Source organism: Chiloscyllium punctatum, chromosome 33, assembly GCF_047496795.1.
Source record: "Chiloscyllium punctatum isolate Juve2018m chromosome 33, sChiPun1.3, whole genome shotgun sequence".
Classification (NCBI taxonomy): Eukaryota; Metazoa; Chordata; class Chondrichthyes; order Orectolobiformes; family Hemiscylliidae; genus Chiloscyllium; species Chiloscyllium punctatum.
In genome coordinates, this window is record NC_092771.1 from 11,685,680 (window position 1) to 11,710,946 (window position 25,267).

Below are 25,267 nucleotides of genomic sequence, written 5' to 3' on the forward strand. Positions count from 1 at the left end.
ACAGAGTGCTGATCAAAAAGTCTGCTTTGCCCTGGATGATGCCGAACCTCTTGAATGCTAGCCATAAGATGTAGCAGCAGAAGAAGGCCATTCGGCCCACCAAGTCTGCTCTGTCATTCAATGAGATCACGGTTGATCTGATATTCCTCAGCTTCATTTTCCTGCCTTTTCCCCATAATCCTTGATTCCCTTATGGATTAAAAATACCTCTTTGCTTAACGACCCAACCTTTCCACACGTTCACCACCCTCTGAGAGAAGAAATTCCTCCTCATCTCTGTCCTAAATGAGCAACACCTTATTCTGAGATTATCTCCTTTGGCCCTAAACTCTCCCCATCCACACTGTCAAGCCCCCTCAGAATCCTGTGTACTCCAATAAGGTCTCCTCTCCTTCTTAAATCCAATGCACACAATGTCAACTGACTCAACCTGTCCTGATAAAACAATCCCTCCATACCCACGATCAGCTGAGTGAACCTTCTCCAGAATGCCTCCAATACCAATGCATCCTTTCTGAGCTAAGCCAGTCAAAACTTAGTGTTCTTAGAGCTGCGCCTATCCTGGCAAATGTGTTGGTACTCAATCACACCACTGACTGTAATATTATGAAGAACTGACCCAAATTAAATCTGATTTGTGGAAAGTGGTAGGCACTAAGTATCTGCAAAATCTTGGCATGACGTAGCTCTGGCAAATGTGTATTGAAATATTGACGTTTAATATTATTGTGCCCAGATTCCATCGCTGAGTAATGGCTATAATATTAATATCCTAGAGAGCCGAGAGGGCTGGTCATCAAAGATAAATGTAAGAATTTACAAGGAAGGTTCGAAGGAGGCCTTGTCTGCTTTTCGAGCGGTAGAGGGTGTTGAATGCTGATCAGTTTGAAACTTGTAACATTATGAATTGAATGGATCAAATTGATCCCGGGGATGTTGCTCATTGTGCTGAAGGATTGCAAAGATACGCAAGTTTTAAAAAAGAGTAACATCTGTGTAAAAGGAAATCCAGGTCACTTGAAGGCTAGGAGATTTGTGGAGTGAGTTATGAAGAAATGTCAATGGGGAGAATAGGGCAAATGAGGCATGAGGCAATCCAGCACAAAACATTGTCTGTGGGATGTGGTGATTTCTTTTGCCTTGATCTTACAGAAAAGTAACATGTTTGTTGATTTTCAAAAAAAAATTTACTCATGAGACATGGGATCCCTGGTTGGACCACCTCTCTTGCTGATCTTTAGTCCCTTAGCGTGTTTCTCATGTTCCTCATCTAAGCTTCAATGGCTGGCCTGGTGGCTACCTTTGTTCAGTAAGACCCCGATGTCATTGTTGTTTGTCCTAGAAGAACGATCGTGAAGCTGAGCTTTTGAAGTCACAGAAAGCCCATCAGCAGCAGCTGGCTGCACTGCACAAATACCAGGAAAAAATGCACAAATCAAAGATTCTGGAAGACACCATACGGCAACAGGAAAAGGTAAGGGAGTTGGTGAAGACGTGCAGAGTTTGTAACATACACAAGTTCCAATTTTTAAAGAGACATCTCATTTGGGTTCTGGGAAGGCTGAACATGACTTTCCATTTAACAGGTCCTGCCTAATTATGTTTCTTTTTAGTTATTCACGGGATGAGGGGCGTCACTGACTGGACCAGCATTTATTGACCATCCTTAATTGCCCCGGAGAGGATAGTGCGCCACCTTGTGGAACAACTGCAGTTCATGTCGTGTACATACTCCCACAGTACTGCCGTGGAGGGAGCTCCAGGATTTGATTCAGCAACAAAGTGTGGGGGATGGGGGGAATGGCTCAGTGACTCTGCAGTTAGCACTGCTGCCTCACAGCACCAGGGACCGGGGTTCAATCCTAGTCTCAGGTGTCTGTCAGTGTGGAGTCTGCACTGTGTCTGTGTCAGTCCCCTCTGGGAGCTGTTTCCATGCTGAATGCCTCTAAATTCCTTTGTAATGTTAAAGACCTTGAGATAACCTCTCACCTGCTCTTTTTTAAGGACAAGAACTTCCTGGTACTTAGACTCTCCTGGTTCTGGTGTCCATTTTAGCAATCGTTGTTTGAACCAAAGTCAGAAACTTAGCAGGCAATGGAACTTTGCGGGTAGGGGAGAAACACTGCTGTGTATCCCGGGTTGTAACAGGTCATGAGAGCCTCCAGCTCATCAAGAGAAGAATCTCTCAATGCATTCCTACTAATATTTCCTTTACACTTTACCATGCTGCAGCATGTCTTAATGAATTACTTTTGACTGTTCTAACTTAGGTACTAGTTTTGATTTATAGAGTCATAGAGTCATAGATATTTACAGCATGGAAACAGATCCTTTGGTCCAACTTGTCCTTGCTGACCAGATATCCCAACTCAATCTAGTCCCATTTGCCAGCACTCGGCCCATATCCCTCTAAACCCTTCCAATTCTTTTAAACGCTATAATTGTACCAGTCTCCCCCACTTCCTCCGGCAACTCACTCCATAGATGCACTACCTTCTGTGTGAGAAAGGTTGTTCCTTAGGTCCCTTTATATCTTTCCCCTCTCACCTTAAACCTATGCCCTCCAGTTTGGGACTCCCCCCACTCCAGGGAAAAGACCTTGTCTATCTATCCTATCCATGCCCCACATGATTTCTTTCCTAAAAGCTCAAAGAATGCAGAGATTAATCTTATTTGCTTTCTCATTTCTTGTTTTGTTGCACAACTGGGTATGTTATTGTACTTAATGTTTACAAACCCCTATCACGAGAACATTCTTGTTTGACAGTTGAGCAAATTTTATTATTTGAGTGATTTGCCGGTATCATGGAGATATCCTGGGATCCGGTCAGTTTCATACCTTCACAGATTTAAGTGCAGTATGGTTTAGATTCGGAATCAAGTGCTCTCCACACTGTATGAATGGCATTCAACCGATCTATCAAATGTCATTTGTTGTTGCAGGTTATTGAAAGAATGGAGACTCTTTTGGACAAAAAGTTGAAAGAGAGACCAAAAGCAAAGCTTGAAGCATCTAAAAAGCGTACGGGTAAATTCAAGTGACAAACAAAGAAATAGGAGCAGGAGTAGGCCATTCGTCCCCTTGAATCTGTTCTGCCATTTAACAAGATTGTGAATGATTTTCACTTCTACTCTACTCTCACAGCATAGTCGCTTTGACTCCGTCAGGGTTCAAAACTCTATCAACCTCAGCCTTGAGCTCTCTGGGATCAAAGATTCCAAGTTTCACTATCTACTGAGTGAGGAAATTTGTTCTCATCTTTGTCCTAGATGGATGAGCTCTTGTCCTGGGATTATAACCCTGAGTTCTGCAGTCAGTTGAAACAGCCTGTTAGCATCAGTTGATTGAAGCATTAAGTTTCGGACAACATTCCGGAATGTTGTCAGTAAATGTTCACATCTGAAATGTGACATTCAGGTCATTCTGCTGTAACACAGTAGTTATGTTCCTCTGCAACCTTACACTATGGAAAACCACACTGTAGAAAACCACACTGTAGGAGATCGCTAAAAGAGAATCGCTTACTCATTTAGTAGAAAGATTGCGTTATCCAAACAATGTCCACAATTGGCCAACCGCGTTATAGCCAATATGTGTTGACCAGATGTGTGTTACAGCAGAACAACTTGTAAGTCATTTAAGAACAAAAAGACATATCAAGGCCATCACATCCTGAGATATGAAGGACTTGAACCTGGACCTTCTGGCCCAGCGGTAGAGACACTATCTCCATGCTACAAGTAACTTAGTCATGTTGAAAAAAAGCTTTTAATCAATCTGTTACGATGCACCGCCAGAGCAGGTGAGACTTGAACCTGGATTTTCTGGCCTAGAGGCACAGACACTACCACTGTACCACAAGAGGTCAAAGCTTTGTGATGTGAGTTGACTGTGAAATTAGTGTAACTTAATGAATTGATTTTTGGTGTAACTGGGTGGTCATGTTGCTCATAGTTCCGACAGTGCATTCGTGTGTCAGTAATATATAATGGTGAATCCTGTTTGCATTTGTATAGTGAATACTGAGGACAACATAAGGAAAGAGGTGGAGGCTGTCCTGTTGGCAGAGAATGCCCGGCTGAGGGAAGAGATTGAAAGGTTACGCCTGCAGCCTGTGCCCATCGTAGTTCAGCATCCCATGCATTTACAAAAGGTATGATTCCTTTATCCAATAAATGAGATCTGATTAACATGTGGACTCTAGATTCTTTAACGTTTTAATTGACTGGAATCCAAGAGTTGAGAGTGTGGTGCTGGAAAAGCACAGCAGGTCAGGCAGCACCTGAGAAGCAGGGGAATCGACGTTTCAGGCGGGAAACCCTTTCTCAGGAATTCTTGATGAAGCACTTATGCCCGAAACATTGATTCTCCTGCTCCTCGGATTCTGCCTGACCTGCTGTGCTTTTCCAGCACCACACTCTCAACTCTGATCTCCAGCATCTGCAGTCTTCACTTTCTCCTGGAATAAAAGAGCTCCTAATTTACTCTATACTGGCTTGCTCAGTTGCTGGAATTCATGAGGGGTATGGTAAGAGTAAACGCTAGTTGTCTTTTCCCGAGTTTGGGGGATTTCAGGTCTAGCGAGCACATTTTTAAGGTGAGAGGAGAGAGATTTAAAAAAGACACGAGGGGCAAATTTTTTACACAGTGGATAGTATGTGTGTGGAATGAACTTCCTGAGAAAGTGATGTGAGAGTTGACGTTTCAGGCTTAAGCCCTTCATCAGGAATGTGAAGTAGGGGGGAAAGGGGGCTGAGAGATAAATAGGAGAGTGAGGGTGGGGGGTGAGGGTCTAAAAGACATTTGGATAAGTGCACGAACAGGCAAGGTTTGGAGGGACATGGGCCAGGAGCAGGCAGGTGGGACTAGTTTAGTTTGGGATTAGGGTCGGCATGTTCTGGTTGGACCGAAGAGTCTGTTTCCATGCTATATGACTCTGTGACTCTATGAATTCTTCACTGAGCTAAAATGTTTTGAATTTTGGAACCATACAAGGACTCAAACCCATTATCTAACTGATTGGCTTGGCTTCACTGTTGGCAGTAGTACTTTCCACTCATTTAAAACCTCCCTCTGACATTACTGCAGCCTGAAGAGATATATTTTGTCCTGTTTTGTTTTTGAAGAGGGATTTTAAGACAGAGGTGGAAAGCTGTCTATTGAAAGTCAGGACTCAGGGTTCTTTTTAAAGTAGAACAATAGAATCCTAAATGGAAGGATTAGTGGTGCTGGAAGAGCACAGCAGTTCAGGCAGCATCCAACGAGCAGCGAAATCGACGTTTCGGGCAAAAGCCCTGAAGAATATTTTCATCGTCGTTATTTACTGAAGAAAGAAAGAACTGCGGATTCTCGACAACTGAAACAAACAAAAAGAGAAATTGCTGGAGAAAGTCAGCAGCTCAGCATCTGTGGAGAAATAGTTAACTTCTTGCGATCCTCCTTCAGAGCAGTGATAAGACGAGAAATATTTTCTCTCCATAGATGCTATCAGACCTCCCGAAACGTCGATTTCGCTGCTCGTTGGATGCTGCCTGAACTGCTGTGCTCTTCCAGCACCACTAATCCAGTATTTGGTTTTCAGCATCTGCAGTCATTGTTTTTACCTCCTAAATGGAAGGGTCAAGTTACCACAGAACCAGGAGTTTTGGTTTTCAGTTTTTCAGTAGCAGTTGCTGGGGTCTTGAAGCTGGTTTGGAAGCTGCAGTATATCTCTCCCTGCTACTCTCTCTCTATCTCTATCTCAGATTCTTCTTGATTAATTTTCCAACTGGACTGTACAGTTGCCTGTGAGACAATCAGATTTTCTGAATTTGCCTTTTACCAAGAGTGTCCTTACTCGACCCGGAACATTAACTCGGATTTCTCTCCACAGACGCTGCCAGACCTGCTCAGCTTATCCAGCAATTTCTAGTTTTGTTGCTAATCTACAGCATCCACAGTTCTTTTGGCTTTTAATAATCCAGAGGTCCTGGCTAATGTTCTGAGGACATGGGTTTGAATTCCATCAGGGCAGTTGGCAAAATTTGAATTCGATCCAAATCTGAAATTAAAAAAGGTGGACTATTTACATCGATGTAACCATTGTCGATAAGTGCGGCAGGGCGAAGGGGGCTGAGAGATAAATAGGAGGGTGGGGGTGGGGGTGAGGTAGCGGGGAAGGTGATATGTGGTTGCAGGTAGGAGGGGGATGATGATAATAAGTCGGAGTGGATAGGTAGGTTCTCTAATGTCCTTTAGGGAAAGATATTGACCATCCTTGCCTGGCCTGCTGTACATGTGACTCCAAAGAATGCTGACCTAGCCATCAATGCCCACACCCCATGAAGGAATATAAAAAAAACCCCATTCATTACACTGATCTTTTAACTGCCCTGCTCTTTCTTTCAGGAGTCCCTCTCTGACTCGGAGAAATTAAGTCTCTTAGCAAGATTGGAGAAGACTCAGAGACGCGTACAGACACTGGAGACGCTGGTACGTAGACTTTGAAAGATGCTTTCAGCTTGCATCTCTCCACACTCCGTACATTGCTGTGAGCTGCTATTTCCCCACTCTTTGAGGCATTGGACTGTTGGCAATAATGTAGAAAGGTAGCCTGACTCCTTTCATTAGGAGTCTGTGCTGGAGCCAACATAGGCCAAGGCACCAATTCCTTGAATTTGCACCCTTGTCCCCAGAGTGCTGGCCTCGGCCTCAGTGTTACCAGCACAATGAGATTCCAAAATATTGGAATCCAAATGCATAACAGTCTTTTAGAAACATTGAAAATAGGAGCAAGATTAGGCCATTTGGCCCTTCAGTGTGACCATGGCTGATCATTCAACCCAATACCATCTTCCCACTTTTTCCCTTTGATTCCTGTAAGTTTTATGAGCTACATCTGACTTCTTCTTGAAAACACTCAATGTTTTGGCCTCAACTGAACCCGAACCTTTCTGTGGCAGAGAATTCCACCACTCTCTGGGTGAAGACATTTCTCCTTATCTCAGGCCAAAATGACCGATGCTTTATCCTTAAACTGTGATCCCTTGTTCTGGACTCCCTGGTCATCAGGAATGTCTTTTACCCTGTCTAGACCTGTTATAGTTTTATAAGTTTCTATGAGAACCCAACCCCTCTTATTCTTTAAACCCCCATGAAGGTGATCCTAACCTATCCAGCCTCTCTTTGTATTTCAGTTCTGCTATTGCAGGATTCAATCTGCTGAACATTCATTGCGCCCTCCCCACAGACAAAACATACTTCTTCAGATAATGAGACCAAAACTGCACACGGTACCCCAGTGTGGTCTCACCAAGACCCTGTATAATTGCAGCAAAACATCTTGCTCCTGTACTCAAACCCTCTCTCACCATGACGGAATCTCCATGCTTGTAATATCTCAATGTCAATTTGCACCAACAGTTGCCTTTGTTCTAAAGAGGAGAATGAAAGTGGTCTCCAATCTAAAACAGAAAGTGCTGGAGAAATTCATAGCAGATCATAGAAACTGAAAGAACTGCGGATGCTGTAAACAGAAACAAAAACAGAAGTTGCTGGAAAAGCTCAGCAGGTCTGTCAGCATCTGTGAAGAGTTAAAGGTTCGGGTCCAGCGACCCTTCCTTAGCAGATCATAGAATCCCTACAGTGTGGAAGCAGGCCACTTGACCCATTGAATCTATACTGACCCTCTGAAGAACATACCACTCACTATCCTACCTTTGCATTTCCAATGGGTAATACACCTAGTCTGTACATCCCTGGACACTATGGAGCAATTTAGCATGGCCAATCCACCTAACCTGCACATCTTTGGACTGTGGGAGGAAACCCATGCACACACAGGGAGAATGTGCAAACTCCACACAGACAGTCACCCAAAGTTGGAATTGAACCCAGGTCCTTGGTGCTGTGAGGCAGCAGTACTAACCACTGAACCATTGTACCACCATTAAGGACCTGTAGAGAGAAATACAGAATGAATGTTTTTGAGCCCAGTGACCAGCTGTCAGGACTGAAAGCCACTGACAAATAGTGGTTTTTATGCTGGTGATGATGGGTGGGGACTAGAGGACGAGTGAGTAGTTCAAGGAGATGATGCCAAGGGAGACAGAGAAAATGGAGAGGCAAACAAAGCAATTGATGTTAAGCTGAGAGGGAGATAAATAATGAAGGGGGGGGGGGCTAACAAAAAGTCTAAGGAGTTGAAAATGGGTTGGCTGTGATGGGAGCAACCACAGCAACACGGGATGTGAGGGTGCAGGCGGTTGGGTAACGAATGTGGAGAAAAGTGTTCAAAGTGTTCACTCTCTGAAATTGTTAAACTTGTTGTTGAGTTCTGAAGGCTGTAAGGTACAAGGTGGAAAGATCTTCCAACTGTGTGGCAGTGCTATCTCCCCTCACAGCGCAATTCCCTCTGCCATCCCTGGGCCTTGGGTTGTCAGAGAGAGAGGAGGAGGAGGGAGTGTGAGAAGGAGCAGGGGCAGGGCGTTGTGGGGTAGCTTCTGGTCCGAGTCATTGAGAGTTCCCCCCACCCTTGGGGTAATAGCTGGGGCAATGGTGCCTATTCAGTGGCCTCAGTAATGGCTGCTCATCTCCATGGCAACTGACTACACCCCCAATCATAATGAGCCCACCTCACTTCCCATTTCCATGGTGACATGATAAGGGGAGAGAATGGTCACCTCACACTGCTTGGGAACTCAAATGCCTTCATGGGGGTAACCAGGGCTGATGGGGTGTTAGCTTGATTGAGTTTTTTGAAGATGTAAGCGAATAGATTGATGAGGGCAGAGGGGTAAACATTGTCTAAATGGACTTTAGTAAAGCCTTTAACAAGGTTCTGCATGGTAGATTCATTAGTAAAGTTAGATCACGTAATCCAGGGGGAGCTTGCCAATTGGATACAACTTTGCTTTTGATGGTAGGAGACAAAGTGTGGTGGTGGAAGGTTGTTTTTTGGATTGGAGGCCTGTGACCAGTGGTGTGCCGCAAAGATCGGTGCTGGGTCCCCTGTTATTTGTCATGCATATGGATGAGAGTATAGGAGGTGGTTGGTAAATTTGCAGATGACACCAAAATTGATGGTGTAGTCAACAGAGAAGCAGGTTATCTAAGAAGCAATGGGATCTTGATCAATTGGGCAAATGGGCTGAGGAGTGGCAAATGGAGTTTAATTTGGATAAATACGCAATCTTGTATTTTTGTGAAACAATTAATGATAGAGCCCAGGGTGATGTTGTCAAACAGAGAGACCAAGGGGTTCGTGTACATAGGTCTTTGAAATTGGTGTTACAGGTAGACAGGGTGGTTAATAAGGCAGGGAGAAAGTGAATGCCTCGTCTTCTGCCTTGGGACCCTCCAACCTCATGGGATCAAAGTGGATTTCACCAGTTTCCTTCATTTTCCTTCCTCCCACCTTACCCCAGATGCAAACTTCCAACTTGGTACTGCCCTCTTGACCTGTCCTACCTATCCATCTTGCTTCCCACCGATCCGTTCAACCCTCCTCTCCAACCTACCACCTTCACCCCACCTCCATCTACCTATCACGTTCCCACCTTTCCCCCGGTCCCACCCCGCTCCCCCCCCCCCTGCCCCCCCCCCCCCCACACACACCCCCTTCCCATTTATCTCTTAGCCCCTTTGGCCCACAAGCCTCATTCCTGATGAACAGCTTATGCTTGAAATGTCGATTCTCTTGCTCCTTGGATGCTGCCTGACCAGCTGTGCGTTTCTAGCACCACACTCTCGATTCTGGTTAATCAGGCATTTAACATGCTTGCGTTCATTGTTCAGACCATTGAATATAGGATTTTAAATGTTATGTCGAGGTTGTGTAGGATGTTATTCAACCCACTTTTGGAACTAAGTCCAGTTCTGGTCATCCTGCTATGGGAAGGATTTTATTAAATTGGAGAGGGTTCAAAAATGATTGACCAGGATGTTGCTGGAACTGGAAGGATTGAGTTATGAGAATAGGCTGGGACTTTTTTCACTTGAATGTACAAGGTTGAGGGTGACTTTATAGAGGTTTATAAAATCATAAGGGACATGGGTAAGCTGAATAGCAAAGGTCTTTTCCCCAAGGTGGGGGAGTTCAAAACTAGGGCACATGTTTAAGGAGAGAGGGGAAAGATTGAAAAAAGGACCCGAGGGGCAACTTCTTCACAAACAGGGTGGTTCATATGTGGAATGAATTGCCAGAGGAAGTGGTAGATACAGGCACAGGTTCCGACATTTAAAAGACATTTGGACAGGTACATGATTAGAAAAGGTTCAGAAGGATATGGGCCTGTACAGGGAAGTGGGACGGTTTAGTTCGGGAAACTTGGTTGGCATGGACTAGTTGAACCAAAGGGTCTGTTTCTGTGCTGTATGACCTTATGAGCTGTTGTTCCTCTAGCTTGTGTTAAGCTTTGCTAGAGTACTGCAGCGGGCCTGAGACTGAAATATTGGCCAGGGGACGCAGTGGTGTGTTGATGGCTGTTTGTGTGGCTGGAACCTGCTGGAGAAGGGTTACACCGGAAACGCTGACTTCTTCACCTCCTAATGCTGCATACTTGCTCTGTTCTTCCAGCCTCCTGCCTGTCTACTTTGGATTCCAGCACCTGTGATTTTTATTGCCTCTAGCCTGGAGTGCAGTGTCATACCACAGGAATCAGTGCTAGGGACCTTATTGTTGTTGTGGTTCTGTTCGCCGAGCTGGGAATTTGTGTTGCAGACATTTTGTCCCCTGTCTAGGTGACATCCTCAGTGCTTGGGAGTCTCCTGTGAAGGCTTCACCTTATTGTTGGTGATCTTCATAAATTATGTCATGGTGGGGGAATGAAAAATGGGCTTGTGCAATGACACATAGATTGGTTCGATAGTTGACAGCGGGGAGGAAGGTGTTAGATTACAGGAGGATATACGTGGATTAATCAGGTGGGCACATCAGTGGCAGATAAATGTGATGTCTGCACTTTGGAAGAAGTAACAAGACAAGGGAATACGCAATGAATGGCAGGACACTATGAAGGCCAGATGAACAGAGACATCTTGGATTGCTTGTCCACAGGTCCCTGGCAGGGCAGATTCGTAGAATAGGTAAGGCAGAAGGCAGGATGCTTGCCTTTATCAGTTACGACATAAATGAAAAGGACAGGGAGGTCAGAGAGCTGTACAGAACTTTGGTTGAGCCATAGCTGGAGTACTGTTTGCAGTTCTGGTCACCATGCTATAAGAAAGATGTGATTACACTCGAGGAGAGTGTGGAAGAGATTCACCAGCTTGGTACCTGGGATGGAGCATTTCAGTGATGGAAGAGAGGCTGGATAAGCTCAGGTTGGTTTCTTTGGAGCACAGAAGGCGGGGGGAGGGATGTTGCTGATAGAGGTGTATAAGATTGTGCGAGGCATGAACAGGATGAATATAAAGCAGCTGCTCCTCTTATTCGAAGGGTCAATAACAAGGGGCATACCTTGAAACTGGAAGGCAAGAGGTTTGGATGAGATTTGAGGAAAATGGTTTTCACCCAGGGGACAGTGGAGCTCTGGAATGCACTGCTTGGGAGGGTCGTTCAGGCAGGAAACCTTACAAACATTAAAGTACTCGGATGAGCATTTCAAGTGTCATAATATTTAAGACTATGACACTAGTGCAGGAAAGTGGGAGCAATGTAAGCAGTGGGAGCATTGTGTATTTTTGGCAAGATACACTTGATGGGCTGAAGGCCCTGTTCTGAAATGTATGATTCTAGGAACTCTTACCTCTTCCTAAAGCAATGGTAGTACAAACTGTGAAAAGATTCTGAAGTGCTTAAAGTGAATCTTTAGTAAAAGAAAATGTTTAAGCAGTTTTATTCCCCCTGGGTGGCTTAGTGCATTGATGGGACTTTGATTAAGTTGTTCACGTGTTGGCAAGCATTCTGCCAAAGGGAGTTCCTCGAAAATGCAGGAATCTTGCTCAGAAAAAGGCGTTTGGATGGGTACATGAATAGGAAGGGTTTGGAGGGATATGGGCAGGGTGCTGGCAGGTGGGACTAGATTGGGTTGGGATATCCGGTCGGCATGGCCGGGTTGGACCGAAGGGTCTGTTTCCATGCTGTACATCTCTATGACTCTAAAGCTGAAGGTAAACTAGATCAGAGAATTGGATCCATAATTGATTCATTACCTGCCAAACACTATAGCGGTCAGAACGGAGTGGATGTAGTTTAAGAAAAAGTGTCACTACCATTTCCTCAGGGCCAATGAGGGATGGATGGTAAGAAGTCCCAGAAGATTGTGCACATGGACATCATGTTTCTGCAGAAATGCAAGAAAGTAGGAAAAATCCCAAAACTATTCAATATATTGCATCAGTGTATGACACTATGATCTTTTGCTATAAATTCTGTATCCAATGATTCTACTCCACGAGCTACCTGACGAAGGAGCAGCCCCCTGAAAGTTTGTAACTCCAAATAAACCTACTGGACTATAACTCGGTATCGTGTGATTTTTAACTTTGTCCACCCCAGTCCAACACTGGCACCTCCACGTCAGGAAGATGGATGTGAGGGATGAACAATTTTTCTTTAAAAATTGAATAAAGCCAAAGTAAATCACCATGGACATTGGAAATCTGATATTCTCCGATCCTAAAAGCCATATTTTTGTATATACCTATTATGTTATTTGATCCTAATGACAGGCTATGTTCAGATTAGAAGTCAGCCTCAATTTTTCTTTCCATAATTGTTCACTTTCCTTGGTAGTATTTTATAATGAAGTGTAAGAGATCAAACAGGTGATGTGTTGGGAAGGTCAGTGGGATTTAAACGCATGCCCACTCTTTGCATCGGAAGCAAGATTGCCATTTTAACATGTCAAACACCCACATCCATGGTGATGGTGCACAATGTGGCAGATAAGTGGACCCTGGTTTTTGGTGAGACTTTTCTGAGGCTCAGAATATTGATTTCATTGCCGATGTCTCCACTAAACTGTGAAAATGCAGGAAAAGCTCAGTGGGTCAGGCAGAACCTGTGAAGATAGAAATCAATCTAACATTTCAGGAATAATGTCAGACCTAGCAGGTTTTAAAACAAAAATTTAAATAATCACCCTTTGACATGCCATGGTGAAGGTTCCTACCAGCAGGTGTAGTTGTTGATGTGATGATGAGCATTTTGCTACAGTTGGGTTAAGCAACAGCAAGGTGATAAGTAAGAGAAGTCAGAAACTACAAAAGTTTTGCATCTGATTGGAAAACAGCTGGAAACAGACACAATGGTAGAGCTGAACATGTGAATTGGGAGGAGTAGTTACCCCCTGAACTTGCTAGCCATTCATCAGGATCATAGCTAATCTGATTGTGGCCTCAATTCCACCTACTCCCTGATAACCTCTGACCCTCCTTATCAGTCACCAATGCACCTACCTCAGAACTGAGAATGTTCAAGGACCGACCTCTGCCTTGTGCTGGGCTAGAGTGTTTCAAAGACTCCCCAAAGGACAGTCTTTACAACATTTTCTTCTTCTTTTCTTCATTCATGAGATGTGGGAGTTGCTAGTAAAGCCCACATTTGTTGCCTTTCCCTATTTTGCCTCGAGATGCTAGTTCAGCGAACGGTTTAGTTTCAAGTTATCGTGTGTAGGACAGGCTAAGTAAGGATGGAAGATTTCCTTCCTAAAAGGACATGAGTTTTTATAACACTAGATTTCATTTCCAGATTTAAATTCTTCCAGCTTCTATGGAGGGATTTGAATTCATGACTCTAGGGTTTTAACTAAACCTGGACCACTAGTCCAGTGACATTATAACCTCCTCCCTCTTGACAGATACCACAAAGCTTACGGAGTATAGTATTTGCATATTTTTCTGTTTTCCAAAGTAAATGAAGCCAGCTGGTGGATGATTGATATATTTTCTGCGGGCAAAGCAGTTTTGTTAGGACAAAGGAAAACCACAAGGTTTGATGCATTCGTTCATTGTGAAGTATGTAAATTGTTACCAATCCAGGTACATGTTAACAGTTAAGTCATGCCTTCTGCTGGAAATAACTGATCTTTATTTCTCTCTACTGTTTATTTGGTAGTTGGAGGAGAGTTCACGGAAGTGGGGGCGGGAGAAACAGGAGATTTTGACAAGGCTCTCAGAATATGAACATGGTTTTACCAGAACCTCTACCATCGTGTTGCATGACTTTCCCTCGGTGAGTGAGATTGTTCTCCCAATACTGATCGTCTCTGGCAAACCTTGGTATCCGTTATGTGTTTTTGGAAAGGAGTTTTGTTTTAGTAAAGAGCTTTTTGGAAGCTGAGGAACTCAGCGAGTAGACAAAGTTGAAGACCACGAGGATGAAGTGAGTAAATAAAGATATCAATTAGGAAATTCTGGCAACTTAGATTTCAGATCCTCTAGGTCAGAAGAGGAAATGATGACTGATGGCAAAAAGATATTCTACATATCTTCTTGGAAAGTGTTACATAGCGTTGCTGTTTGCCTCAGCTGAATGCATGCTCCCTCCAAGCTTTTTTTTAACGGTTTGTACCTTTCTCTCTCATGTGTTTATATTATTTCCTCAAATTCATCCATGCTTTGTACCTCAACAACTTCAGGTGGTAGCGAATTCCATATTCTAAGTCAATAAATTTCTCTTGACTTAATTCTCAAATTTATCAATAATTATTATATAGCTTTTGACTACCTCTTCATTAGTCCCTTGAAGTGAGGAGGATGCCTACCATGGAATACGAAAGGGACCAGTGTGTGGAGTCTTTTAATGTGGGGAGATTGATGCACTGCAGCTTTTCTGGCTGAGTAGCAGATTCTCTTGCTCTTACGGCCTGCCATAGGCATGTTGCATGGATTTACAGGTTGATAATCAAGCATGGTACAAACATGTCTCCCATGGTCAACAAGTCCAGGAGTAGGACTTGAACACTCAGTTTCTGTCTCAGAGGTTGAGACGTTACCCACTGCACCAAAAGATGTTTCGTTTTACTACGACATATCTCCTAGCATTCAGTTAAAATAAAGTATGGAAAAGGCCCTGGTGTAGATTAGGATTGTACTAGGTATTTGCTACTTTTAATAGTTACCCTTGCCATTTTAACAGAGAAATGCATCAGACTCAGTTTTGATCCGAAATCGACATGGAATGCTTGATCCTTTGGCATGAATTTCAAAAGAGGATTTCATCCACAACATATTAAGAGAACATTTGTGTGCCGAGTCAAATTGTAAATGAACATCGCAGATGGTAACTAAATCAGAGCTAGTCATATTTATTTACAACTAAAACAAATTGTGCTTCCTTGTAAACGATTCCTCCAAGCATTGCTTTTAGACTATTAATCCAGTGACCCAGGTAATATTCTGGGGACCTGGGTACGAAACCCACTATGGCAGATAGTGGAATTTGAATTCAATAAAAAAATTTGGAAATTAACAGTCTAATGATGACCATGAAACTGTTATTAATTGACTGGAAAACCCATCTGGTTCACTATTGTCCTTTAGAGAAAGAAACTGCCATCCTTACCTGGTCTAGGCTACTTTAACTCCAGATCCACAGTAATGTGGTTGACGCTTAATTATCCTCTGGGCAATTAGGGATGGACAATAAAAGTTGGCCCAGCCAGCGACACTAACATCCTGTGAGTGAATAAAATCAATATTCTGGCTTGTTTTCAAAACAGAGCTCTGACGTAAGAAAACTGAATGTAAAGAATTGTATATAGTTATTTTTAAAAAGTTGTTAGTGTAATTTATTCATAATTGAGCTGTATATTCTTTATTAACAATAATTAATGGACTGAGAAAAATTGTTTCTGTTCCTTTCTGGATGAAGCATTTTTACACAGTATAGGAATAAAATATCCATTAAAAATGTCCATTGTTGCATTGTTTTCTTTGAAGAATAGAATTGCATGAGGAAGCATTTAAACTGCAGCTAATTGTCTGAGTCTCATAGTGACAATTAGATTACTTACAATTTGGAAATAGGCGCTTCGACCCAACAAGTCCACACCAACCTGCTGAAGCGCAACCCACCCAGACCCATTCCCCTACATTTACCCCTTCACCTAACACTACTGGCAATTTAGCATGGCCAATTTATCTAACCTGCACATTTTTGGATTGTGGGAGGAAACTGGAGCACTCGGAGGAAACCCACGCAGACTCAGGGAGAATGTGCAAACTCCACACAGTCAGTCGCCTGAGGCAGGAATTGAACCCAGGTCTCTGGCGCTGTGAGTCAGCAGTGCTAACCACTGTGCCACCATGCCACCCACAATGTATGACATTTGGAGTGAGTGCCACCTCCAGTGATGTTTTAATTGTCAAGATCATAAAGTCAGCATTTTAATATCACACTCAGACTCAGAGAACCTAGACTCGTGCCAAGTAGGTTTTGATTTACCAGGTGAGCTTCTGCCTAGATATCTACTGGATCAGATGGAGAGAGGGGTCTTCCAGAAATGTCATTGCTACAATAGCGTAAGCATGATAAGTGAAGATGTTGTTGTCTCTTTGAAATACATCATGGCCAAAACAATTCCACTGCCATTCCTTTCCGATTTGTCCTGAAACTCTGCCTGCCAGGCTACTCCACATGTTTGGAAGTGCAGCAAACACAGGCACAAAATATCTCATGTAAGCTAACAACCTTTTGGATATGTAGGACCCTTTACCAGAAAAATGAGCTGTTCAGCCAGCAAATGAAGCACTGGCTTGGACCACACACACACACCACTACCTGCAGCGGCCACCAGGATCAAAGTTAAGTCAATGTCCAGGGAAATATTTTGTCACAAGAATTGCAGATGTGACCACAGAGGTACTTGTGTGACTACAGACAGATGCACAGTAAAAGAAAAAATATGTTCAATGTAGTAGACAAGCTGGCTGGCAAAATAAAACTTAATGGTTGTTAAATATTGCAGGGTCTAGGAAAGAGGTAAGTAATTTGATATGTAAAAATCCCATAGGGACTGGATGTATGTTTGCTCGCTGAGCTGCAAAGTTCATTTTGAGACACTTTGTCATGATACTAAGTAACATCATCAGTCAGCCTCTGGATGAAGCACTGGTGGCATGGCCTGCTTTCTATTTATGTGTTTCGGTTTCCTCGGGTTGGTAATGTCATTTCCTGTGGTGACATAATTTCCTATGGTGATGTCATTTACTGTTCTTTTTCTCATGGGGTGGTAAATGGGATCCACGTCAATGTGTTTGTTGATAGAGTTCCGGTTGGAATGCCATGCTTCTAGGAATTCTCGTGTGTGTCTCTGTTTGGCTTATCCTAGGATGGATGTGTTGTCCCAGTCAAAGTGATGTCCTTCCTCATCTGTATGTAAGGGTACGAGTGAGAGTGGGTCATTTCTTTTTGTGGCTAGTTAATGTTCATGTATCCTGGTAGCTAGTTTTCTGCCTGTTTGTCCAATGTAGTGTTTGTTACAGTTCTTGCAAGGTATTTTGTAAATGACATTAGTTTTGCTTGTTGTCTGTATTGGGTTTTTCAAGTTCATTAGCTGCTGCTTTAGTGTGTTGGTGGGTTTGTGGGCTCCCATGATGCCAAGAGGCCCGAGTACTCTGGCAGTCATTTCTGAGATGTCTTTGATGTAGGGGAGAGTGGCTAGGGTTTCTGGATGTGTTTTGTCTGCTTGTTGGGGTATGTTGCTGAGAAATCGGCGGACTGTGTTCGTCCTGTATAGTCATTAGAGGTAGCTTTGTATTAAGGTCACCTGAATTGTTCCTGTATCTACCAAAGGGGCTATTTCTGTTATTGCCTTTGTTCCCCAGAGAGATCTTGTTACCGCTTCATTTGACTCTCCTCTTAATGGTCAATTTATGAAGCATGTGACACACTATGATCACAGTACATGGTTGGTTAGCTCAGTGGTTGTAACTGGTATGTGACGCAGAGTGATGCCAACAGAATGGGTTTAATTCCTGCACCAGCTAAGAGTACCATGAAGGACTCACCTTCTCGAGCTCTCCCCTTGCCCAAGATGCAGTCACCCTCAGATTACACTACCACCACCAGTTGTTCCACGCTAATGAGAGAGCAGCCCTATGGTCTCGTAGGATTATGGTGACTTTATCTTTACCTTAATGATTATGATCTGGTAACTTTGGCCAAATACAATAAGCTCATGGTGCACTAGGTTTATCTGAACTGTGGGAATGCTGTATTAGATGAAGGGAATTGGAGTTTTTTTGATTTTCCATGAATTGAGGTTGGTTACTGGCATTGTGGACTGGTATAAAGTAATGCTACTAAAACTTACAGAATCCATAGCAACAAGCAAAACACTGATGGAATAAAGGGCTGCAGTTTTTCATGTCAAGTACACACCGGAGTACAGAACTGCATAGGACCAGATCATCATCTCCCACACTTTTGGATGCATTACATTTTAACATAATCCAGGGCCTTTCTCCTTTTAGGGGCAAGTGATGTATCTGCATTGCAGAGTAACTGATGTAACCAATTGTTATTGCTAGTGATAATTTTAAAACAGCCCAAGGCACGTGTTAAGACACAATGCTAAATGTGTATAATTAATGGCTATGAGTCAAATCGAATTAGTAGTATACAACAGAATATCAAAAAAAAAGGACAGCCATTTGCAATGTGAGTGGACAACAAATAAGAAAAATGGATCAATTAGCAGAATGCACACCAAAGCTTCCAAAAATCACCTCAGGACTAATTGGGTCTCTTTGGAAATAAATGTCAGTGGTGGGACCTGGGAAAACAAGTTACACAAATTGAGAAACTTGAACAAAAACTGATGAAAAATCTTAATGGTTGGCAAATAATATTTCAAAAATCTGTTATATGTACTATTGGTCAATTTATCTTTAAATGTAGGTGCAAAGAATGATGTGGAAAAAAATTCTGAGCATATTCTGCTGAGGTGATAACAGCCATTTTGTAAGTTAAAGACAGTTCAGATCATTGGGCTTTTTCCTAATCAAGGGTATTTGCAAAAGTTTATTAATGCAAATAATAATCACTTCCTGTCATGATAAGAATACAAACAAAGCATAAACGCATCAGTGATACAAAACTAAGGAAATGTTTATATAGTGTGATTTTAAAAGGCCCTACATGAAAACTATGATAATAAAAAAAATCCCCTGATCAAACTAAGTAGCCAGAGAGGCTAGAAATTGTCTTTGGTAATAGCAGACAAATGACTATTATTGCATATTTGATGTCTTTGATTATTTTAAAAGCAAATTCACTTGTAAGACGAGTTAATTTGCCAAACAAAGAGCCAATGGAGGTTTGCAATGTGAGAAATATATTAAGAAGGTACTTTTACCACTTGTACGATTCCACAACTGTCCCAGTTCCCAAACAATGCAAAATAAAAGTAAATTTTTATTGACATTTTTAGAACACAATATAAAATGCAAAATAGAAAATTCTCTTTTTGCTTACTATTGAGTTTTCATCACTAAACTTTAAAAAAACTTGGCTGATCATTTTTTAAAATTCTAAATTGAAGGTGGGCAACTCTATCGCATCAGATGGAACTGAACATGAACTATCACTCTCATAATGCATTGTTTACATTCTGTTTATCTTACTATTTGCAAGATATTTTTTGTAATGTTGAAAATGGAAGACTTGCATTCATTGCAAGAAAACCAGTTCACAAAGTGAGGAACAATCTGTGCTGCATAAAAAGGTGCTGATTGGTTCTCATATAGTTCTTATGCAGTATCAATTGTTCTCTTTGAGATTTGATATTCTTGTGATTCTGTCCTGATGGGTACAATATAGAAACCTTTGACAGAGTGCCTGTTTTTCAAGTGAATATAGAAACAGGAATAATACCGCAACATGATCCTGAAAAAAATCAAAAGTACAAAGATTTCCAATATATGAAATTGTTTATCACCTTTCTGATTGATTTGGAGTTCTGTTCATTCTTCATCTCCAAGTAGGGTAAGGTGTTCTTTGCGTACTTAGCATTATAAAATCATGAACAAACTTTGAAGAAAGGACTTTACAATCAATTACATAAAGAAAGAAGAAATAATTTGCTCCATTTTAGATGTACATGTTATGATATGAAAAGCAATACATTTCTCTTCAATGATGCAATTTTTCCCTTGCTCTTTGAACTGGTTACCCTTACTTCTCTCCATCATTCATGAAAATTGGCCATTGCGCCATTTGAATGCCTTAATATTAATATCACAGTTACATGGAAAAAAAATCCAAGTAATAGGTAAATAAATTGATCATCAGCTAACTGATCACTGAATTTGTATACTTCTTCTGATTACTCATTAATTAATTTCCAATGAAAGGATGAAACAAACATATATTGTATCCTCCACAAACGCATCCTTTTTTCTTCACTTAACAGGCTTTAAATTTAACATGATGGGGCTCTCCGGAATTAAGATAAGGTCAAAGGTTGTTCTCACTTCAACCAACCGACTTGTTTCAATTTTGAAGTTCTGCAGCATCTAATAAGGAAACGTGGCAATAGGCATTAATCAGCAATTGCAGCATTTCAACATCACAAATATATTTCATATAAAAAAGCAGCATTTTAAATAAACAGCAGATGTAAATTCAATTTTCCTATCCAGTCTCACATTGTTGCTAAGATTATTACATAGGATCACCTTTTTAAAAAATATTCCCCTCATTTCTCAGCCAATGATAGTTTCTGAAAGTATTGAGGTTAATAGGACTGCCACTACAGAGGGATTTATAAATCCCTTACTTTGTTGGAAGCATTTATGAAAATATTGCTGAAGTTTGATATAGTATTTAAGCTGTTTTAAAATGTTGGTATTGACTCAATTTAAACAAAAAGTTGAGAATCATCAAGTGGAAAGTTGTTATTTTGAGTTCAGCGACTTCTGGCATAAAACTAATTAGTGACTTACGTGAATTAGAAACAGCAGCATTTCTGTCTCTGCGATTCTACGCCCAAGGCACTGCCGGGATCCAAATCCAAAGCCAAGGTTTCTGAAGTAGGTACGTTCCTGGCTCAGCCACCTTTCTGGGTTGTACCTTTCTGGTTTGTGAAATATCTCTGAGTTTCTTCCCATTGCATACAATCCCACCTGCACTAAGGTCTAAAACAGTTGCTGATAATTGGTGAAAAGATTTTGCAATGTGACATTCATAACCAATTGTGTAGAAATATTTAACTTTGACAGGTATGTGATGTTTAAATATAACTCCATAACACAATGGTTTAATTGCTGGTCATTAAATTTTAACATTTCGGGAGTTTGTTTTGGCTTGAAGCGGTAAATATCAGAAACTACACTGAACTCACTGAACTACACTGAACTCACAAACAATATCACCAATAACTGTTGGCATATTGTTGGGAGCATAGGCTGTCAGGGAAGGATGTGGTGGAAATGTGGAACTTTTTCAAGGAGCAGATACGACGTGTCCTTGATATGTATGTACCGATCAGGCAGGAAAGAAATGGTCGTGTGAGGGAGCCTTGGTTGACGAGGGAGGTTGAATGTCTAGTAAAGAGGAAGAAGGAGGCTTACATAAGGTTGAGGAAACAGCGTTCAGACAGAGCAGTGGAGGGATACAGGATAGCCAGAAGGGACCTGAAGAAAGGGATTAGGAGAGCTAAGAGAGGGCATGAAAAATCCTTGGCGGATAGGATCAAGGATAACCCCAAGGCATTTTATGCGTATGTGAGAAACCTGAGAATGACGAGAACGAGGGTAGGTCCGATCAAGGACAGTAGTGGGAGACTGTGTATTGAGTCGGAAGAGATAGGAGAGGTCTTGAACAAGTACTTCTCTTCAGTATTTATGAACGAGAGGGACCGTATTGTTGAAGAGGAGAGTGTGAAACGGACTGTTAAGCTAGAAGAGATACTTGTTAGGAAGGAAGATGTGTTGGACATTTTGAACAACTTGAGGATAGACAAGTCCCCCGGGCCTGACGGGATATATCCTAGGATTATGTGGGAAGCAAGAGAGGAAATTGCAGTACCGTTGGCAATGATCTTCTCGTCTTCACTGGCAATGGGGGTGGTACCAGGGGACTGGAGAGTAGCGAATGTTGTGCCCCTGTTCAAAAAAGGGAATAGGGATAACCCCGGGAATTACAGGCCAGTTAATCTTACTTCTGTGGTAGGCAAAGTAATGGAAAGGGTACTGAGGGATAGGATTTATGAGTATCTGGAAAGACACTGCTTGATTAGGGACAGCTAGCACGGATTTGTGAAGGGTAGGTCTTGCCTTACAAGTCTTATTGAATTCTTCGAGGAGGTGACCAAGCATGTGGATGAGGGTAGAGCAGTGGATGTAGTGTACATGGATTTTAGTAAGGCATTTGATAAGGTTCCCCATGGTAGGCTTATGCGGAAAGTCAGGAGGCATGGGATAGAGGGAAATTTGGCCAATTGGATAGAAAATTGGCTATCCGGTCGAAGTCAGAGAGTGGTGGTAGATGGTAAATATTCAGCCTGGAGCACAGTTACAAGTGAAGTTCCGCAGGGATCAGTTCTGGGTCCCCTGCTGTTTGTAATTTTTATTAATGACTTAGATGAGGGAGTCGATGGGTGGGTCAGTAAATTTGCAGATGATACGAAGATAGGTGGAGTTGTGGACAGTGAGGAGGGCATTTGTCGTTTGCAAAGGGACTTAGATATGATGCAGAGCTGGGCTGAGGAGTGGCAGATGGAGTTCAACCCTGCCAAGTGTGAGGTTGTCCATTTTGGAAGAACAAATAAGAATGCGGAATACAGGGTTAATGGTAGGGTTCTTAGTCAGGTGGAGGAACAGAGGGATCTTGGGGTCTATGTACATAGATCTTTGAAAGTTGCCACTCAGGTGGATAGAGTTTGTAAGAAGGCCTATGGAGTATTATCGTTCATTAGCAGAGGGATTGAATTCAAGAGTCGTGAAGTGATGTTGCAGCTGTACAGGACTTTGGTTAGGCCACATTTGGAGTGCTGTGTGCAGTTCTGGTCGCCTCACTTTAGGAAAGATGTGGAAGCTTTGGAGAGGGTGCAGAGAAGATTTACCAGGATGTTGCCTGGAATGGAGAATAGGTCGTACGTGGATAGGTTGAGAGTTCTCGGCCTTTTCTCGTTGGAACGGCAAAGGATGAGGGGTGACTTGATAGAGGCTTATAAGATGATCAGAGGAATAGATAGAGTAGACAGTCAGAAACTTTTTCCCCTGGTACAACAGAGTGTTACAAGGGGACATAAATTTAAGGTGAAGGGTGGAAGGTATAGGGGAGATGTCAGGGGTGGGTTCTTTACCCAGAGAGTGGTGGGGGCATGGAATGCGCTGCCCGTGGGAGTGGTAGAGTCAGAATCATTGGCGACCTTTAAGCGGCATTTGGATAGGTACATGGATGGGTGCTTAATCTAGGTTAGAAGTTCGGCACAACATCGTGGGCCGAATGGCCTGTTCTGTGCTGTATTGTTCTATGTTCTATGTTCTATGTTCTATGTTACTGGAACAGTCAACACAATATACAAATACAATATACAATATACAAATGTGCAGCAGAGATGTTTACTTACAGATGTTACATAATGAATTCACTCCAACTTTTCCTATTAATTCTGTAATCATTCCAACCTCATGTATCTCTTCCCACTAATATATATATACATGAAATGACATATACAAATACTATAAATTATAAATGATTGGGAGTGACCCAAAGCTCAGACAGTAATTATGCTGCATTTGTGTGTTTAGACTTTACAGACTGAAAAAACAAGTCTAATCTCTACTCCCATTTAAAGTAAATTAATCTGATCCATTGAAGCACTGGGGGTGACAGCCAAGCCCTGAATGAGAGAAGTGAAAAATAAGCCAGGCTCTGCTCCCCATTGTTTTAAGAAAAAAGGTGTAGTTGATTATCTGGTAAGGACATGAGTGGCTTCAGCTGTGATTTTCCACCATGAAATAAATACTTTCATTTATATGGTACATTTAAGATTTCAGGGTTTCCTTGGATGCTTTATAAACAATTAAATACTTGTTAAGTATACTGTAGTCATTGCTTTAATGCAAAAACAATCCCAGCTAATTTGCACATAGGAAGTAGAGTCATAGAGTCATAGAGATGTACAGCATGGAAACAGACCCTTCGGTCCAACTCATCCAAGCCAACCAGATGTCCCAACCCAATCTAGTCCCACCTGCCAGCACCCAGCCCATATCCCTCCAAACCCTTCCTATTCATATACCCATCCAGGTGCCTTTTAAATGTTGCAATTGTACCAGCCTCCACCAGCTCATTCCATACACGTACCACCCTCTGCGTGAAACGGTTGCCCCTTAGGTGCTTTTTATATCTTTCCTCTCTCACCCTAAATCCAGGTTCTCTACTTCTGGACTCCACCACCCCAGGAAAACTTTGTCTATTTATCCTATCCATGCCCCTCATGATTTTATAAACTACTAAAGTCATCCCTCAACCTCCAAAGCTCCCGGGAAAACAGCCCCAGTCTGTTCAGCCTCTCCCTATAGCTCAAATCCTCCAACCCTGGTAACATCCTTATAAATCTTTTCTGAACCCTTTCAGGTTTCACAACATCCTTCCGATAGGAAGGATAACAGAATTGCACACAATATTCCAAAAGTGGCCTGCACAGCTGCAACATGACCTCCCAACTTCTGTACGCTCTACTCTGACCAATAAAGGAAAGCATACCAAACATCATCTTCACTGTCCTATCTACCTGTGACTCTACCTTCGAGGAGCTATGAACCTGCACTCCAAGGTCTCTTTGTTCAACAAAAGTCCTTAAAACCTTACCATTAAGTGTATAAGTCCTGCTAAGATTTGCTTTCCCACAATGCAGCATCTCACATTTATCTACATTAAACTCCATCTGCCACTCCTCAGTCCATTGGCTCATTTGATCAAGATGCAGTTGTAATCTGGAGGTAACCTTCTTTGCTGTCCACTACACCTTCAATTTTGGTGTACCACAAACTACAGCCTAATAATGATCAGAAAATCTATTTTAAAGGGAAATTTTTGACCACGCTCCTCAGGAAGAAGATTAGTGCCATGGGGTTTTGTGCATTGACCATGTCCTCCGTTGAACAGCTCTGAAAGTCAGAAGTACTGATGGTAAAGCATCCCTTCAGTAATGCACTGCAGCATTAATCTTCATTTCTCACTCAAGTCTTGAGTAAAAAGGATTGGAATTCATGACCTTCTGACTCAGGGATCAAAATGAACCAATATTCACACAATAACTGAGAAGCCCTATCTGTGTCCATTATCTGTTTACAAATAAATACAGCAATGTGATTAATGTTGAAGTG

The 25,267-nt window shown here is 42.2% G+C and overlaps 2 protein-coding genes across 13 annotated transcripts in view; one reads left to right on the plus strand and one right to left on the minus strand.

The window, feature by feature from the left end:
• The window catches only part of ccdc33 (coiled-coil domain containing 33), a 272,241-nt gene extending 256,435 nt beyond the window's left edge, over positions 1-15,806 (plus strand). For 3 of the 6 annotated variants that reach the window (XM_072552971.1, XM_072552977.1, XM_072552974.1), the window contains 6 exons: positions 1,343-1,474; positions 2,944-3,028; positions 4,018-4,154; positions 6,389-6,472; positions 14,040-14,156; positions 15,063-15,806. In XM_072552971.1, coding sequence (XP_072409072.1) covers positions 1,343-1,474; positions 2,944-3,028; positions 4,018-4,154; positions 6,389-6,472; positions 14,040-14,156; positions 15,063-15,125 — 618 coding nt within the window. In that variant the 3' untranslated portion in view covers positions 15,126-15,806. Of the gene's footprint in view, positions 1-1,342; positions 1,475-1,613; positions 3,995-4,017; positions 4,155-6,388; positions 6,473-14,039; positions 14,157-15,062 lie in introns of those variants that run through there. The other 3 variants (XM_072552972.1, XM_072552973.1, XM_072552975.1) reach the window with 3 other exon arrangements.
• Positions 15,807-18,981: 3,175 nt separating this feature from the next.
• Positions 18,982-25,267, minus strand: part of LOC140458433 (cholesterol side-chain cleavage enzyme, mitochondrial-like) — a 47,562-nt gene continuing 41,276 nt past the window's right edge. For all 7 annotated transcript variants that reach the window (XM_072552988.1, XM_072552982.1, XM_072552983.1 and 4 more), the window contains exons 8-9: positions 20,873-21,064; positions 18,982-20,443 (exon numbers count right to left, since the gene is read on the minus strand). In XM_072552988.1, coding sequence (XP_072409089.1) covers positions 20,330-20,443; positions 20,873-21,064 — 306 coding nt within the window. In that variant the 3' untranslated portion in view covers positions 18,982-20,329. The remainder of the gene's footprint in view (positions 20,444-20,872; positions 21,065-25,267) is intronic.